Source organism: Gobius niger (genome assembly GCF_951799975.1).
Source record: "Gobius niger genome assembly, chromosome: 18".
NCBI classification, from domain to species: Eukaryota; Metazoa; Chordata; class Actinopteri; order Gobiiformes; family Gobiidae; genus Gobius; species Gobius niger.
The window spans coordinates 2,043,559-2,062,144 of record NC_136869.1 but is presented as its reverse complement, the minus strand read 5'-3'; the positions used below and the strand labels follow the sequence as shown (position 1 = coordinate 2,062,144).

Below are 18,586 nucleotides of genomic sequence, written 5' to 3'. Positions count from 1 at the left end.
TGTGTGAAGTCGTCCAAAGGTTTTGGCTGGACCTTCAACAATGGATCGTCTCCAAAGGAACTCAGATTATCAATATAACAATGAATGATATAAAATATGGTATTTTTCGCAATAATTATAATGACTTTGGTCTTAACAATATTATTTTGTTAAGCAAACATTGTATACATAAATGTCGTTTTTTAACATTACTCATTGGAGGAATGAGCTGAAATTTTTTATAAATCTTTATTATTGATCAACACCCAAAATGTAGAAAAACTGGCTTCTTTTATAGACAATCTTCTAGAATGAAATGCCCCTTTACTTTATTCTTTTTTTTTTATAATGTGAATTTATACAATATATAACCTGCCCCATGTTCTTTTTTTAAATTCTTTTCTGTCATGGTTCTGTCTATTTGTGTTCTGTCCCCTGTTTTAGTTTGGTTCTGTGTCTAGTCTTTTTTTTTTGTTGTCATGTCTGTTCTGTCCTTGTGGTTTTGCTTTGCTTCCCTTGTGTTGATTACCTGTCCCGCCCTAATGTGTTTCACCTGTTCCCTGTTCCTTCTGTATTTAGACCCCTGTGTTTTCCCTTGTCCTTGTCGGTTCATTTGTATTCTCATGGTGCGTTGTGTGTGTGTCCTGTTCCGTGTTCCTGCTAAGTGAGTTTTGCATTGTTTGTTTGTTCTTGGCCTTTGCCATTAAATTTCCTTTGAACCTGTTTTTGGCTGTTTTTGCTTTTGGGTCGAATCCCCACCTCACACTCGTAACATTTTCTTTAACATGTGCACTGAACATAGTGAGGTCTTTACGCTGTACCTTTTTGTTTGTATTTGAATAATGATTAAAAAAAAAGTCTAAACTGGGACTAAACCAGCTCATCGTAAAGAGGTCACTTTGAAAATGAAATACTTTTAACAAGCTGTAGTGGAGCAGAAAGTACAGATACAGCTCTAACATGTAGTGAAGTAAAAGTGAATAGTTTCCATCATAAAATGTAAAGTAAAAGTGTCAATAATTTAGGACTGTTCAATTAATCGAAATTCGATTACGATTTCGATTACTATACTAAACGATTACTATTACTAATATGATTTTTTTAAATCTTCTTTTTTCACATTTTTTCTTCTATTTATTTTTTTTATTTTTATTGCAAAGCAGACTTGCTTTTCAGGCCGCTGGGATTATTTTCCCTTCTCATTCCACGTGCCATGGCTCATGCTTTTGCCTGACAGAAAAACAAACGGCGCTGTGTGATGATGTCATCAGGCCGCGCTGCTCAGATTACTTGCGCAGGTGTGAGGGCTGGCCAGCAGGGGGCAGGTGTGAGGGCTGGGCAGCAGGGGGCAGTGGTGAGGGCTGGCCAGCAGGGGGCAGGTGTGAGGGCTGGCCAGCAGGGGGCAGGTGTGAGGGCCGGCCAGCAGGGGGCAGGTGTGAGGGCCGGCCAGCAGGGGGCAGGTGTGAGGGCTGACCAGCAGGGGGCAGGTGTGAGGGCTGACCAGCAGGGGGCAGGTGTGAGGGCTGACCAGCAGGGGGCAGGTGTGAGGGCTGACCAGCAGGGGGCAGGTGTGAGGGCCGGCCAGCAGGGGGCAGGTGTGAGGGCAGGTGTGAGGGCTGGCCAGCAGGGGGCAGGTGTGAGGGCAGGTGTGAGGGCTGGCCAGCAGGGGGCAGGTGTGAGGGCAGGTGTGAGGGCTGGCCAGCAGGGGGCAGGTGTGAGGGCTGGCCAGCAGGGGGCAGGTGTGAGGGCCGGCCAGCAGGGGGCAGGTGTGAGGGCCGACCAGCAGGGGGCAGTGGTGAGGGCTGGCCAGCAGGGGGCAGGTGTGAGGGCTGGCCAGCAGGGGGCAGGTGTGAGGGCTGGCCAGCAGGGGGCAGGTGTGAGGGCTGGCCAGCAGGGGGCAGGTGTGAGGGCCGGCCAGCAGGGGGCAGGTGTGAGGGCTGACCAGCAGGGGGCAGGTGTGAGGGCTGGCCAGCAGGGGGCAGGTGTGAGGGCTGACCAGCAGGGGGCAGGTGTGAGGGCTGGCCAGCAGGGGGCAGGTGTGAGGGCTGACCAGCAGGGGGCAGGTGTGAGGGCTGGCCAGCAGGGGGCAGGTGTGAGGGCCGGCCAGCAGGGGGCAGGTGTGAGGGCTGGCCAGCAGGGGGCAGGTGTGAGGGCCGGCCAGCAGGGGGCAGGTGTGAGGGCCGGTCAGCAGGGGGCAGGTGTGAGGGCCGGTCAGCAGGGGGCAGGTGTGAAACAGAGATCTGTCTTTAATCAAGGCAAACATGAAATCATTTGTACTTTTATGACTGTTCAGAAAACAGAAAACATCAGCATTGCTTTTTGATTCACAAATAAATAAAATAAAGATATAATAAAAAAGAAATAATCGTTTGAATAATCGTGATTTCAATTATGACTAAAATAATCATGATTATTATTTTTTTCAATAATCGAGCAGCCCTACTATATTTGTACTTTTTACTTTGTACTTTTTACTTTGTTACTTTCCATAAATCCTTAAATACTCTTGTAACTCAAGTTAATTGAAATGTAATATATTAGTTGCTGAAAAAAGTGATATATTTTTGTAACTGTCGTCCTGCAGCAGCTGGAGAGTAACTTTCTCATTTGGATTTTACTGTTCGTTTGTATTTTATATTTTCTATGAGAGAGAAGCTTCTGCAGCCCTGGCAGTACTGGCTTTTTGGACAGAATTTAGTTTTTTGTGTTTTTTAACTGTGGGGGGCAGCGTTGCGCATTCCCGCGTGTAGCCTGCCGGAAATAACAAGAAGAAGAAGAAGAAGATTCATCAACCGGAAGTTAGAGTTGTAGCTCGCCGTGATGCTTCGTCCTGCGACTAGAGTCTGTTTTCAACTTGTGCGAGTTTAAAGCGTGTTTTTAAAGAGTTTAATTGACTCGTGGCGATGTCTGTCCTGATTCTGTGGCTCCTTTTGTTTAAGACTCTCCACATTCGGGTCCAAACCTGTGACTGAAGTGTAGAAAGTTGTGGAGATAAAAGTGACCGTGTGGCTCATTGTTGTGAACGTGAGGCGCCTTCAGCAGAAACAACACGAGCCTCACTCCTGTTTCCTTCTGTTGTTCCACAGGACACACTTTACTTCAGACGAGGACCACGGGACACACAGGCAGCACAATGGTAAGAACTTTATTATCACCTCAGTCATGTCTTATAGAGATCACTGGAGAACTCAGATAAAGATAATACTCTGTTACATATTTAGACACGAGAGGGATCAACAAAATACTTCGAAATTGTATTATTAGTTGTTTCGTAATAAAGTTGTGCGATTATGGAGCTAAAATCTAATGACTGAGAACTGGAATATTCCCTTGATATTTGGAAACTGTCTTGTAAATACTCTCAAAGTGTAACTTTACGATACAATACGAGATACTTGATCAGCTGCACAATCCAGTCTGAGGAGTCTGCACGGCTTATTCCAACTTCCACCTGCAGCCCAAGGTCTTTACAGGAGGTCACCACCTCGATCTCCTGTCTCAGGCGGAGGAGAGGGGCGGCGCCTCCTAGGCTCAATCCGAAACCATCAAATTGTAGCCTCTAAGCACTAACACTAGCAACAAACTCCTGAACCTTTCATGGGGTCGACTGTTAGACCTCTATGCAGTTAGGGAACTAGAGCTTCAGCTGCATTTGAACAATCCGTCCGTCCTTAAACAGGGGAAAGGGAAGTGACATCACCAACAGCTGCTTTTCTTCTTCTTTAAAGTTATTGGTGGAGTGAAAGCCAAACAAAAGTGCATGTCGCCCCCTAGTGTCCAACAACAACATAGTGTCCAAACAAAGACATTTAAGGAGAAAAATAAATCCAAATGATCCAAACATTTCCCTTTAGTCTTATTTTATTTCAACAGCTGTTTCTTAAAGCTACAGCAGCAAATGATCCATGTGGTTTAAGTTTCTACTAAATGAAAACAAAAGCATTTAATCCGTTTACTGAGTTTCCTCTTTAACACTGACATGTGACTGAGCTGTGGGGACGACAACATGGATTTATCACTTTTATAAAGTTTGGCTTGTGCAGAATCTTAATTTTTAATCTTTTTTTTTTTTATTATTATTAAATGTGCTCCTGTCAATCAACAGTGGTTGCGCATGAATCACTCGAGGGTGGGGGCGAGGGGGGTGGGGGGATTTGGCGCAGTGGCTTATGGGATGGCACATAGCTCCTAATCACTGGTTAGTTAGCATCAGAGGTCCCTATGCTAAAGTGGCTATGCTAGTTAGCATCAGAGGTCCCTATGCTAAAGTGGCTATGATAGTTAGCATCGAGGCTCCTTTTCCTAACTACTTCCTAACTGACTTACCAATTCGGAGGCAACTTGCCATGGCGGACGCTGACGCACATCCGGTTTGGCGTAAGAGCTCTTAGCAATCTGCCCGTTTCGGAAGCAGCCATAGAGTCCAGGACCAACTCCTTTGTCTTTACTAGAACACAGGTGCTCAAAATGAGTGTTGTAAATGATGTATTCAGTTACTCCCCAACACTGTAGCACTAAAACACTCACTCGTTATGCCCGTCCCACATACAGACAGAATGTACAGCGACTGAGAGCCTGTGCCCGTCAGTGACCCAGGATCCTCATCATGAGGCAGTTGAAGTGTCGAATGTTTCGCTTCTCATCCAAAAGGCTTTGTCAGCTAAAGTTCTAATGCTGGGCGTTATAACCCAGGGCTCTGTCATGTTAATGAGGCTGAAACTCAGCCCAGGACAGATCAACAGGCAGGTCATTAGCAGTGATCAGCTGAGATGAGGACCGTTCAGACTCAAACGCAGGTGTGAGGGAGGACTTATTTATTTGTTTATTTTTTTTAGGACTTTTTCAAGCTTTCCATCATGTTATTTTGTCATTCCCTCATTAAAAACATGCCTGAAGTGCTGTCTTGGCACATTCACGTGTTTTTGAGTAATCTGTAAAAACTCTGATGGCGGCCATTTTAGGGATAGGTTTGCCTGAGTCCTCCTAGGAACGCCCCCACCTCCTGGAGACGCCTCCGAGCTTTCGTCACCAGCCGAGTAACCAACCACTGCTCCTCAGCAGAACCCCCTCCCCACTGATGCCACAGACAGCGTGTGGAGGGGGCGTGTCTAAAGGCTCAGAGGTTCTTAAAGAGACAGAGGCCTATTTCAAGACATTCACTACAGCCATTTTGAGAGAGACATTTTATACAAGGCAGTTATTCTAATTTACTGCATTTACAGACCAACAGAAGGTTTGTCATCATTGTAGTGTGATATAGACGGTGCTATGAGACTGAAGAAAGCAGAATACCCCCTCTTTAATGAACATACATGGGTCTCATGCATGTAAACAAGCCACACCGGATTGTAGCCTTGAGCTAAATTCCATCCGTCGTCCCCCATGCGCACTCTCTAACACACTCACATTCATCCTGGCCTATTGTACATGTTTTTAGTGGTAGGGGAAACCGGAGTACCCGGAGGAAACCTACGCAGACACGGAGAGAACATGCTCCACACAGAAAGGCCCCGTCCAGGTGGGAATCGAACCCGGGACCTTCTAGCTGTGAAGCACGAGCGCTAACCTCTGTGCCACCGTGCCTTAGAACTACAAAGACTCTTAAACTACAAACATGTCTACCTCCAAGTGAGAGTAGCGTCAATAGAGGGGCGGGACTTAGCCAAGCGAAACTCCTCCCCCTGGTCTTTATCTGGACTGTGGGCTTTAGTGTCGCCGACGAAGCCTTTTGGATGAAGAGGCGAAACGTTCGACACTTTAACTACAGAGAAGAAAGAGGAAACTTCACTGAAGATCAGCCGATAGAAATGATTTACACAGTTCTAAAAGAAACTAAAAGTCAGACCGTGAGTGTAAACATTACTCACTGGTGTAACTGGATTGTTGTTGTTTACATTTTTGCGGCTGCCGTTGTTGATTTTGTTCTTTTTTTGTTGTTGTTGCCATAATATAGAGTTCATGCGCTGGAAGAGAGGACTCTAAACTCTGTGAACGTGTTTGTTTCATGTGAATCACAAAGAAATAAGCAACAAACTAAGACGAGCGTCCACATGTGTGAATGAAGTGGCCACAGAGTTCATCATTCACTCTTTGGAAATGCAGCAAGTTGACTCTAAATGTAGCTCTTCTTTACTTTAAAAAGATCCAAAACTGAGACACTCAAAGAGAAGTGTTGGTCAAAGGCCTTTATTGCCTCATGGCCTTTAGATTAAAACATTACCTCCGTGTTTCAGCCGTATTAGGCCTCGGTCAGGGCAGTGCTCGAGTATGTGTAAAAACGCAGCTTTTATCACCAGTCGTATCCACTACTGTAATGTCCTGCTCTCTGCTCTTCCTAAAAAGAGGATCTCAGGTTTACAACAGCTCGAGTCCTGAAGACCAGGAGGCGGGACCACATTACACCGGGCTCCCCGTGTGTTTCAGGATCGATTTTAAAGTTCTTTTAGTGGTTTTAAATGTCTTCATGGTCTTGGTCCTTCTAATCTTTCAGAACTGCTTTTACCTTATGAACCTTCACGGCCCCTTCACTCCTCCTCAGGGGCCTCCTAGTTACTCCTAAAGTCAACAAAAAGACTCAATATTACGGCCCTCGCCTCTGGAACCACCTGAGGAGGAGCTCAGGCTGAGGAGGAGCTCAGACCTGAGGAGGAGCTCAGACCTGAGGAGGAGCTCAGGCCTGAGGAGGAGCTCAGACCTGAGGAGGAGCTCAGGGCTGAGGAGGAGCTCGGACCTGAGGTGGAGCTCGGGCCTGAGGAGGAGCTCAGACCTGAGGAGGAGCTCAGGGCTGAGGAGGAGCTCAGGCCTGAGGAGGAGCTCAGGCCTGAGGAGGAGCTCAGGCCTGAGGAGGAGCTCAGGCCTGAGGAGGAGCTCAGGCCTGAGGAGGAGCTCAGGCCTGAGGAGGAGCTCAGGCCTGAGGAGGAGCTCAGGGCTGAGCAGGAGCTCAAGGCTGAGGAGGAGCTCAGACCTGAGGAGGAGCTCAGACCTGAGGAGGAGCTCAGACCTGAGGAGGAGCTCAGACCTGAGGAGGAGCTCAGGGCTGAGGAGGAGCTCAGGGCTGAGGAGGAGCTCAGGGCTGAGGAGGAGCTCAGGGCTGAGGAGGAGCTCAGGACCTGAGGAGGAGCTCAGGCCTGAGGAGGAGCTCAGGGCTGAGCAGGAGCTCAAGGCTGAGGAGGAGCTCAGACCTGAGGAGGAGCTCAGACCTGAGGAGGAGCTCAGGGCTGAGGAGGAGCTCAGGGCTGAGGAGGAGCTCAGGACCTGAGGAGGAGCTCAGACCTGAGGAGGAGCTCAGGGCTGAGGAGGAGCTCAGGGCTGAGGAGGAGCTCAGGGCTGAGGAGGAGCTCAGACCTGAGGAGGAGCTCAGGCCTGAGGAGGAGCTCAGACCTGAGGAGGAGCTCAGACCTGAGGAGGAGCTCAGGACCTGAGGAGGAGCTCAGACCTGAGGAGGAGCTCAGACCTGAGGAGGAGCTCAGACCTGAGGAGGAGCTCAGGACCTGAGGAGGAGCTCAGACCTGAGGAGGAGCTCAGGACCTGAGGAGGAGCTCAGACCTGAGGAGGAGCTCAGGACCTGAGGAGGAGCTCAGGCCTGAGGAGGAGCTCAGGGCTAAGGAGCAGCTCAGGACCTGAGGAGGAGCTCGGGGCTGCATTGAACCACAATGTTTATAAGACTCACCTTTTTAGCTCAGCTTTTAACTGACATCTATTTATTTAATCCTAATATATAAAATATATATATGGGAGGTTGTGCAGGCGTTTGGTTTTAAATGTTCTGTAAAGCACTTTGTGATGCCTTTCAGTATGAAAAGCGCTTTATAAATAAAGTTTGATTGAATGCAGCTTTTAAACTGTATTAAATGGTCACGTCCACCATCAGTCAGCTGATGCTGTACATCCTGTGAGCAGGATTTCAAAATACAAGAACAATATATACAAACATCTTCTATAAACAGAAGCATTAAAGAAAAGGGGCTAAAGTCCAGTCCCCCATTGTTCCCCTGGATGCTCTGTTGCTTTAAGAGTGTAGATCCAGAAGGGCTCCCTCTGCTGGAGACTTTCAGTCTGTCGCCTCCTCTTAAGGACGATGTGATCGATACCAAACGCTTTGAAGGTGTTCAGTCCATGGTCAGAATGTTTAAAATGCAGCGCCATAGAGGATTCTCTGTCCCCATGGCCTGTTTATGTTCTGCCAGTTCTGTTCCAGCCCCTATGGCACATGTGACCACTTACTTTACTTCCAGTTTAAAAGCTGCGTTTTTACACATACTCGAGCACTGCCCTGACCAAGGCCTAATACGGCTGAAACACGGAGGCAATGTTTTCATCTAATGGCCATGAGGCAATAAAGGCCTTTTACCAATACTTCTCTTTGAGTGCCTCAGTTTTGGATCTTTTTAAAGTCAAATGCTGATCCCTGCACTGAAGAGCACCAAAGTTAGATTTTTTGAAAGAACCAGGATATCCACGCAGCGCTCCTGAATGTTTTAGATGCTCTTCTTTACGTTAGTAAAGTATTTAGTATTTCTAAGTCTTTTATTGATGAGATTGTGCATGAATCCCAGCTTCAGATCCACAGCCTGTTCTTTCTGCCCCTCCCTCTGGGCTCCGCGGCGGTAAAACCCTCTCATTATTGCCTCTTGTTTCGAGCAGGAGCTGTGGAGGCGGAGCTTCTGTCCTGGACGAGTCTGACATTTACTCACATGAATAACTTTGTTTTGACAGGAAGACGCCGTCCCCAAAGATGAAGACACTTGTGAAGAGAAACGGCATCGCTGTGAGCAGTGTGGGAAGTCATTCAAACACAAACAAACACTAGCTCTGCACCAGAGGCTCCACACCGGGAGGAACCTGCACCGCTGCCCCCTGTGTGACAGGACGTTTACCACAAAACCGAACCTCACTGTCCACATGAGAATCCACAGTGGAGAGAGGCCGTTTAAATGTGGCCAGTGTGGGGCATCATTTAAACGGATTAATGCACTTAAACAACACTCAGTCATTCACACAGGAAAACGAGACTTCAGCTGCGACGAGTGTGGGAGAAGTTTCACAAGATCGACACAGTTACAAACTCATCAGTTCATTCACACGGGAAGACGAGAAAAGAAGCATCGATGTGACCAGTGTGGAAAAACCTTTGCGCAACAATCTTACCTAAAGCAACACAAACTCAGTCACACTATCAGGAGCTTCCCTTGTGATGAGTGTGGGAAAGTCCTCTCCAATAAATCACGCTTAGAACGTCATACACGGATGCACATCGGGCAGGACGTTTACTGCTGTGAAACATGTGGAAAAGCGTGTTCCTCACTGAGTGTTTTAGAATCGCATGAAGCTTCTCACTCCACAGATCGACGTCACATCTGTGGCCAGTGTGGGAGAGGATTCAAAAGTAAAGGTTCTCTCGTGAGACATGAGCAAGCGTCCCATGAGAACAAAACATTCCAGTGTGAGCAGTGTGAGAAGTCTTTTGCCACTCAGACTTATCTGAAGACTCATCAAAACCGTCATAAAAGGACAGCGGTTTCCTGTGACCAGTGTGGGAAAGAGGTTCTCAACCTGAAGCTTCACCAGCGCACCCACACTGGAGAGAAGCCCTTCACCTGTGACGTCTGTGGAACATCTTTCACTCAGTCAGGAAGTTTGAAAAGACACCAACAGGTGCACACTGGAGAGAAGACACACGTCTGTGATGAGTGTGGGAAAACCTTTGTTCTGTTGGGATATTTGAAACGACATAAACGAACTCATGTGAAGAAGCCTCATAGACTTGCGGTCCAGCTTCGAAACATCACAGAGCTGAGTGTTTTTAAATCACAGTTGAAGACACATTTTTTCAGGAAAGCCTTCGATACATAGCCACCGACTCGACTGCTGTTTTTATGTGTTTTTGTATTTATTGTTGTCTACTGTGATTCTTGTTTTTATCCTGGAAAGCGCTCTGGGCACCTTCTGGTTGTTGTTGGGCGCTATACAAATAAAATGTGATTGATTGATTGATTGAGATGTGGCCAGTGCACCTTCAAACTCACTCTGAAACAAACTCGCTCTGAAACGGAGGGAAAACAAGCCCAGGGTTTTGTGGGGCCAGTGTGGGAGGGGCTTATAATGTACAAGACTTCAGCGAGTCCAAATGTGTAAACTTCGTAACGTTCATTGTGTCTACTTGTGTTCTAGTATCACTTTTTAGGTTCGTTTTGTCAGACACTAAGGTTAGAGATGTTAAAGATCTTTTACCTTTACATGTTTCAGCGCCATCTGCAGGCCGTCATCAGAAGTATCACCGGCGTGCGGTGACGTGTCACTTATCAGCTGTTCTTCCGAGGCGTGACCAGTCTGACGGTCCCAACAGGAACAGCTGCATAGGGACCTCTGGTGCTAACTATCATAGCCCCTTTAGCATAGCGACCTCTGGTGCTAACTATCATAGCCACTTTAGCATAGCGACCTCTGGTGCTAAGCCACTGCGCCAAACCCCCCCCCACCCCCCTCGCCCCCACCCTCCAGCGCAACCACTGTTGATTGACAGGAGCACATGTAATAATAAAAATAATAATAATAATTAAAAAATAAGATTGTGCACAAGCCAAACTTTATAAAGTGATAAATCCATGTTGTCGTCCCCACAGCTCAGTCACATGTCAGTGTTAAAGAGGAAACTCAGGAAACGGATTAAATGCTTTTGTTTTCATTTAGTAGAAACTTAAGCCACATGGATCATTTGCTGCTGTAGCTTTAAGAAACAGCTGTTGAAATAAAATAACACTAAAGGGAAATGTTTGGATCATTTGGATTTATTTTTCTCCTTAAATGTCTTTGTTTGGACACTATGTTGTTGTTGGACACTAGGGGGCGACATGCACTTTTGTTTGGCCTGCACTCCACCAATAACTTTAAAGAAGAAGAAAAACAGCTGTTGGTGATGTCACTTCCCTTTCCCCTGTTTAAGGACGGACGGATTGTTCAAATGCAGCTGAAGCTCTAGTTCCCGAACTGCACAGATCTAACAGTCGACCCCATGAAAGGTTAAGGAGTTAGATGCTGGTGTTAGTGCTTAGAGGCTACAATTTGATGGTTTCGGATTGAGCCCCAGTCTCACAGTGGCTTAGTGGTTAGTGGTTCTCACACACGGGGGCGGGGCCTGAATTAAGGTCATTATGTTCCCCTGCTGCACAGTGGAACTGTTTTTGACCATTAATGGATTCTCTCTTCATCGAATAGCCGCGGGACGCTACTGTAGGGCCCCCGTGTGGATTTTTGCTTAGGGCCCCAGAAGGGCCAGCACTGGCTCTGTGTATATCCTTAACCTCTTACCACCCGCCCAAACCAAATCCATTCTCTCCTCTGTGCCATTGTCCTCACTTTTTATTTCCCTTTTGTGTTTTTTGTCACTTTTTTATTACTTTTTTTGCCGCTCTTTTGTCACTATTTTGCTGGATTTGTGTCTTTTTTGTCGCTTTTTTTGGTCACTTTTTAGCTTTTTTGTTGCGTTTACATCTTCATTTCTTCTTCTCGTTTTTTGCCTCTGTTTTGAAGAAGATTTGGAGAATTTGGAGAAAACATGTTCAGGTGGGAGTTAAGAGGTTAAACATGCCTCGGTGGCGATGAAACAAACCAACGGCACAGACATATTTTCCGTGTCACAACCACAGTTTATATTCTGGCTACAGCACCGAGATTACAAAGATAAGGCACTAATAAAAGTCAATCAAGAAATGATAAACATAAATGTCATATATCAATAAAGATCAAAAATGAAGTGCTACGATGGATAAATAGGTTGATAAATAAATAAAGAATTGGATAGATTTGTAAAAAGGTGAGTCTTGAGCCTTAAAACAGCGGCCGAACCCTCAGACCAGGTTGGACTGGGAAGTCTCTTTTTTCATTTCATTTTGTTATTTCATTAGAGCAGTGTTTTTCAACCTTTTTTGAGCCAAGGCACATATTATTCATTGAAAAAAAATCACAAGGCAAACCACCACCAGCAGCAGAAAATGTAAAAACAAATGTAACTGTAGCCTATATTCAGTCATTCTCATCAAAGTGTCTTGAATAGTAACACCGTGTAGTCTCGCTCGCCACAATGCCATAGATCCTGGGGAGACAGAGCCTTCTCCATCGCCGCCCCCACACTCTGGAACTCACTGCCCCCACCGCTCCGTGCCTGTTCTGACCCCCCCACCTACAAGAGAGAACTCAAAACCCACCTCTTTAAAAAAGCTTTTAATATTGAATAACTGCCCTCTATTTTAATGTGCTCATTTTATGTGTGATTTTATTCTGTTGTTTTCTGTAAAGCGTCTTTGAGTGTCTTGAAAAGCGCTATACAAATAAAATGTATTAGTATTAGTATTAGTATTGGTATTATTAGTATTATTATTATTATTATTATCATCACAAATAAGCTCCCTGCAGCCACTTACTGATGTGGAAGAGTATTACATGGTTACTCGATCACTAGAGGGCACAGACATTTGAAAACTGTAAATTATTTGCGGATAATAATGAACAATAACGAATGGGAAGTTATGCAATTTCATAACTAAGTGAAATTGCATAACTTCCCAAGGCACATCAGAAAATATCTCACGGCATTAGAGGAACTATATTTAGCATTTTCTAATCACGTGAGCATTTAAAACGTCCTTCTGTTTTCGGTCACGTGGCAACAGTCCCGCCTCCTCCCCTGCCTCACGAACAGGGAGGGGACCAGTGTTCATTTCGTCGACTAAATTATTTAGTCTTAATTTTAGTCAAAGTGATATTTTTGTGACTAAAATTGGACTAAAACTAAATTAAAAGTTTCTCATGAGACTAAAACTGTGACTAAAATGTCCAGATGTTTTAGTCGACTAAAATAAGACTAAATAAAAATGAAAGGGAGAGACTAAAATCATCCAAACGTCTATTGAGCGTCTGAAAGAGCCTCAGATCATGTTTAAAGGAGCAGCTCTGAGCTTTGTTCATGTGGAGCAGAAACATGAAGCAGAGGAACAAGATTAAATATGATTAAAATGAAGATTTTCAATGCAAAGTCCACAAAATTAGTCTTAAATTTAGTCGACTAAATTTAAGACATTTTTTGTCGACTAAAACTAGACTAAAATTTAAAGTTTTTTTTTTTTAACTAAATCTCGACAAAAATGAAATTACATTTTAGTCAAAAGACTAAGACTAAAATAAAATATGGTGGGGACATGATTAGGGATATTTCTTTCTTTTTCTTTTTTTCTTTTTTTTTACATCGTACTCTCGTTGTTTGGGTTCTTTGTGCGCGATGCCGCTCCAGTCCGACAGATGGCGCAGTATCGAACATTCATCAACAGGAAGCTGCAGCTGTGGCTCGCGGTGGCTGCTCCGCGCTGCTACTGACCGTTTATCAACAAACACTGGATTAAAGCTGATTATTGTGACTTTATTCAAACCAGGGGAGACTCGTGCGTCACGGGTGAGTTTAAACAGAACTGCTTTTACCTTACGAACCTTCACGGCCCCGTCGCTCCTCCGGCAGGGCCTCCGAGTTACTCCTAAAGTCAAGGAGGAGCTCAGGGCTGAGGAGAACCACAATGTTTATAAGACCCACCTTTTTAGCTCAGCTTTTAGCCTAATATATAAAAGGTATGGGAGGTTGTGCCAGGCGTATTGTTTTAACCTCTTAACTCCCGCCTGAACCGAGAGGATCTTTTTCCTCACGTCATCAGATTTTTTTCCCATCATTTTTTTGTTGGGTATTCAACTCATTTTTGTCACATTTTTGTCATTTTTTCTTCCATTTTTTGTCATTTTTGGTGACATTTTTGTAACTTTTTTGTCACATTTTGTCGTATTTTGGTCATTTTTTTCCTCATTTTTCACATTTTTTTCACATTTTTGTCAAATTTGTGTCAATTTTTTGTCTTTTTTTTTTCATTTGACAAATTTGTCACTTTTCGTCAATTTTTTATCAAATTTTTGTCACATTTTGTTGAATTTTTGTCGTTTTTGTTTTGTTTACATTTTTTGTCAATTTTATGTAATTTGTCAAATTTTTATCACATTTTTCAATTTTTTGTACATTTTTTTGTCATTTTTTTGCCACTTTTTCATCAATTTTTCGTCACTTTTTTGTCAATTTTTTCTCACTTTTTTGTCACATTTCCATCATTGTTTTCGTCTCAGTTTTGTTGCTTTTTTCACAGCTTTTTTCCAGAAGCTTTTGGATTGGGGTAAAGCCAAACTGGAGAAAATGCTCTCGGTTCAGGTGGGAGTTAAGGGGTTAAATGTTGTGATCTGTAAAGGACTTTGTGATGTCTTTCTGTATGAAAAGCGCTTTATAAATAAAGTTTGACTGATTGAGACTTGCGGCCGCTTTATCGATGTGTCCTTAATGTGAGTGTTTAACGACAGTCAGGCTCCATCAAAGTCATGTGTTTGAAAGTCTTAAAAAAGGGTCATGGGGCAAAAGGTTTTACTCGCCCTCCGTCAACAACACGAGCCTCACTCCTGTTTCCTTCTGTTGTTCCACAGGACACACTTTACTTCAGACGAGGACCACGGGACACACAGGCAGCACAATGGTAAGGACTTTATTATCACTGCTGGACACGAGCGCTTTCACAGCAGTCATGTCTGATAGAGATCACATCACATTTCTCATGGTTGGATCTTAACCCCTTAACTTCCACCTGAACTGAGCACATTTTCTCCAGTTTGGTTTTACCCCAATCCAAAAGCTTCTGGAAAAAAGGTGTGAAAATAGCAACAAAACTGAGACGAAAACAATGATGGAAATGTGACAAAAAAATGACAAAATGTGACAAAAAAATGACCAAAAAAAGTACAAAAAATTGAAAAATGGGACAAAAATGTGATAAAAATTTGACAAATTACATAAAATTGACAAAAAATGTAAAAAAAAAAGACAAAAAACGACAAAAATTCAACAAAATGTGACAAAAATTTGATAAAAAATTGACGAAAAATGACAATAATGTGACAAAAAAAATCATAAATTTGACATAAAATGACAAAAAATTGACAAAAAGTGACAAATTTGTCAAATGAAAAAAAAAGACAAAAAATTGACACAAATTTGAAAAAAATTTGAAAAAAATTTGAAAAATGAGAAAAAAAATGACCAAAATACGACAAAATGTGACAAAAAAGTTACAAAAATGTCACCAAAAATGACAAAAATTGGACAAAAAATTTATAAAAAATGACAGAAATTTGACAAAAAATTACATAAAATTGACAAAAAATGTCAACAACAAAAAATGACCAAAAAACGACAAAAATTTGACTAAATGTGACAAAAAAAATTTTGACCAAGTTACAAAAATGAGTTGAATACCCAACAAAAAAATGCTGGAAACAAAATCTGATGACGTGAGGAAAAAGATCCTCTCGGTGGATCAAATGTTTTGAGTAAAGCTTTTACTGAAAACAAAAACCAGTGCAGAGGTGGGACGCAGAGTGAGACAGTCATTTAGATTTTGAGTCATCGTCTGTACTCTGTAGTTGCACTAGGAGAGCATGAATGAGTGACTGATTCCTTTCTGTAAAGCGCTATATAAGTGGAGTCCATTTACCATTTACAGGAAGTGGGTCCATATCTCAATAGCAGCTTAAAAAAAAGATTATTTTACACCTTGTGGCAGTTTGATCTCACGAGATTCCAACCCGTCTCTTCTCTGTTTGTTCTGACAGGAAGACGCTGACGCCGTCCTCATTCAGTCGATAATTGAGTAATTATTCAATCTCAATATTCTTATTATGGGATAAGGTTGTTCACCCCTTAACTCCCACCTGAACCGAGCACATTTTCTCCAGTTTGGCTTTACCCCAATCCAAAAGCTTCTGGAAAAAAGCTGTGAAAATGGCAACAAAACTGAGACGAAAACATTGATGAAAAAGTCACGAAAAACTGACAAAAATTTGACAAAATGTGACAAAAAAATGATAAAAATTTGACGGAGAAAAAAAAGGGGAAAAAAAAGACCGAAAAAATTACAAAAAATTGTCAAAAAATTACAAAAACGTTACAAAAACTAGACAAACATTTGATAAAAAATGTGACAAAAATGCGACAAAAAAAGGACAAAAAATTGATAAAAAAGGACAAAAAAGTGACAGAAATTTGCCAAAAAAATACTAAAAATTTACAAAAAAAATGACAAAATGTGACAAAAAATGGACGAAAAAATGACAGAAATTTGACAAAAAACTTACAAAAAATTGACAAAAAATTACAAAAAAATTACAAAAAAAATTACAAAAATGAGTTGAATACCCAACAAAAAAATGCTGGAAACAAAATCTGATGACGTGAGGAAAAAGATCCTCTGTTCAGGCGGGAGTTAAGAGGTTAATTAGTTTTCAAATAAGCAACAAGAAGAACAATGAGTGAGACGACCAAATGTTTTGAGTAAAGCTTTCACTGAAAACAAAAGCCAGTGCTGAGGTGGGAGCAGAGTGGGACAGTCATTTAGATCTTGAGTCATCGTCTGTACTCTGTAGTTGCACTAGGAGAGCATGAATGGGTGACTGATTCCTTTCTGTAAAGCGCTATATAAGTGGAGTCCATTCACCATTTACAGGAAGTCCATATCTCAATAGCAGTTTATAAAAAAGATTATTTTACACCTTGACAACCTGGTGGCCGTTTGATCTCATCCCTTCTCTGTTTGTTCTGACAGGAAGACGCTGACCCTGCCCCCAAAGATAAAGACACTTGTGGAAAGAAACGGCACCGCTGTGAGCAGTGTGGGAAGTCCTTCAGCCTCAAGATAACACTAACGCAGCACCAGAGACTCCACACGGGGAAGAACCTGCTCTCCTGCCCCTTCTGTGACAAGAAGCTGACGACAAAGCAGCAGCTCACTCTCCACATCAGAGTCCACACCGAAGAGAAGCCCTTTAAGTGTGACCAGTGCGGGACATCCTTTAAACACAGGAGCACACTGATACAGCACTCCGTCATTCACACGGGAAAACGAGACTTCAGGTGCGACGAGTGCGGGAGGAGCTTTGGACAATTATCAAATCTACGAGAACATCAACTCACGCACGCGGGAGAAAAGAAGCATCGCTGTGAGCAGTGCGGGAAGGCCTTTCTGACTCAGAGTAACTTAAAGCGACACAAAGTAACTCACAGTAAAAGGAGCTTCCCGTGTGATGAGTGCGGGAAAGAACTCTCCAGTAAATCGGGCTTAAACCTTCACAGGCGGATGCACATCGGGCAGGACGTGTACTGCTGCGAGACGTGCGGGAAAGCGTGTCCCAAACTGAGTCTTTTAGAGCGACACGAAGCCTCTCACTCCACAGAGCGGCGTCACGTCTGCGGCCAGTGTGGGAAAACGTTCAAGTGGAAGCACGCTCTCAGTAAACATGAGCAAGTGTCTCACGGGAATCAGAGGTTCCAGTGTGAGCAGTGTGACAAGTCTTTCACCTGCAAGATGTATCTGAAAGCTCATCAGAACCTTCACACGGGGACAGTGTTCTCCTGTGACCGGTGTGAGAAGGAGTATTTTGATCAGAAGAACCTGAGGCTTCACCAGCGCGTCCACACGGGAGAGAAGCCCTTCGCCTGCGACCTCTGTGGGAAGTCTTTCTCTCAGTCCGGACATTTGAGGACTCACCGCCTGGTTCACACGGGAGAGAAGAAGCACGTGTGTGACGTGTGCGGGAAAGCCTTCAGTCAACTGGGAACCATGAAAAGACATAAACAAACTCACGTGGAGAAGCCTCACGGGTGTGATCAGTCAACTTCAAACTCGCTTTGAGACGGTGACGGTAAAAACAATGTCATTCTGTGGGAGTGGCTTAGAAAGTACAAGGCACAACGAGCAGAAGCACCAGAGCGTTCGGAATCAATCACAGCATTTATTATGTTCTGGTAAAATGTTCAAGTGTGAAATGTTAAACTGTTCAGGTTGTGAATGAAGCTAACTGTGGATATAATACTGTATATTAATCGCTGTGTATTGTTGTGTACCTGCTGTGCTCCCAGGGGGCGCTGTGAGCGTGTGGGAGAGTGTGCTCTGAGAGAAGGAGGTCACTGTTCTTGATGTTCCATTTTGAGCTTGAACTGTTGTAACCATAAATAAAAGATCTTGAAGTTCCACAGGCGCTGGTTTCTTACGTTACAATATAAACACGAGCCAATCTTTCACTGATGAAGTTGTTTTAACATGAGCTGATTTGGATGAATGTTCGAGGATCGTGTGAATCGGGAACTTTACATCGTTCTTCACCTCGTGCCATCCGCCAAAACCAAATGCATTCTCTTCTCTTTGCCATTGTCGTCACTTTTTATTTCCCTTATGTGTTTTTGTCACTTTTTTATGGCACTTTTGTAATTTTTAGCTGGATTTTTGTCTTTTTTTTTTTTGCTGGATTTTTGTCTTTTTTTTACTGGATTTTTGTCACTTTTTTCTGGATTTTTGAAATTTTTCTGCTGGATTTTTGTCATTTTTCTGCTGGATTTTTGTCACTTTTTTGCTGGATTTTTGTCACTTTTTTTGCTGGATTTTTGTCACTTTTTTGCTGAATTTTTGTCATTTTCTGCTGGATTTTTGTCATTTTTTTGCTGGATTTTTGTCATTTTTTGCTGGATTTTTGTCATTTTTTT

General features: G+C 43.5%; 1 protein-coding gene across 1 annotated transcript; it reads left to right on the top strand.

The window, feature by feature from the left end:
- Positions 1–14,444: 14,444 nt before the first annotated feature.
- On the top strand, positions 14,445–17,741 carry LOC306977709 (uncharacterized protein). The gene is made up of 2 exons (XM_079576137.1): positions 14,445–14,531; positions 16,653–17,741. Exons 1-2 carry the CDS (start codon positions 14,529–14,531, stop codon positions 17,736–17,738), a joined length of 1,089 nt encoding a protein of 362 aa, XP_079432263.1. The 5' UTR covers positions 14,445–14,528; the 3' UTR covers positions 17,739–17,741.
- Positions 17,742–18,586: the final 845 nt, after the last annotated feature.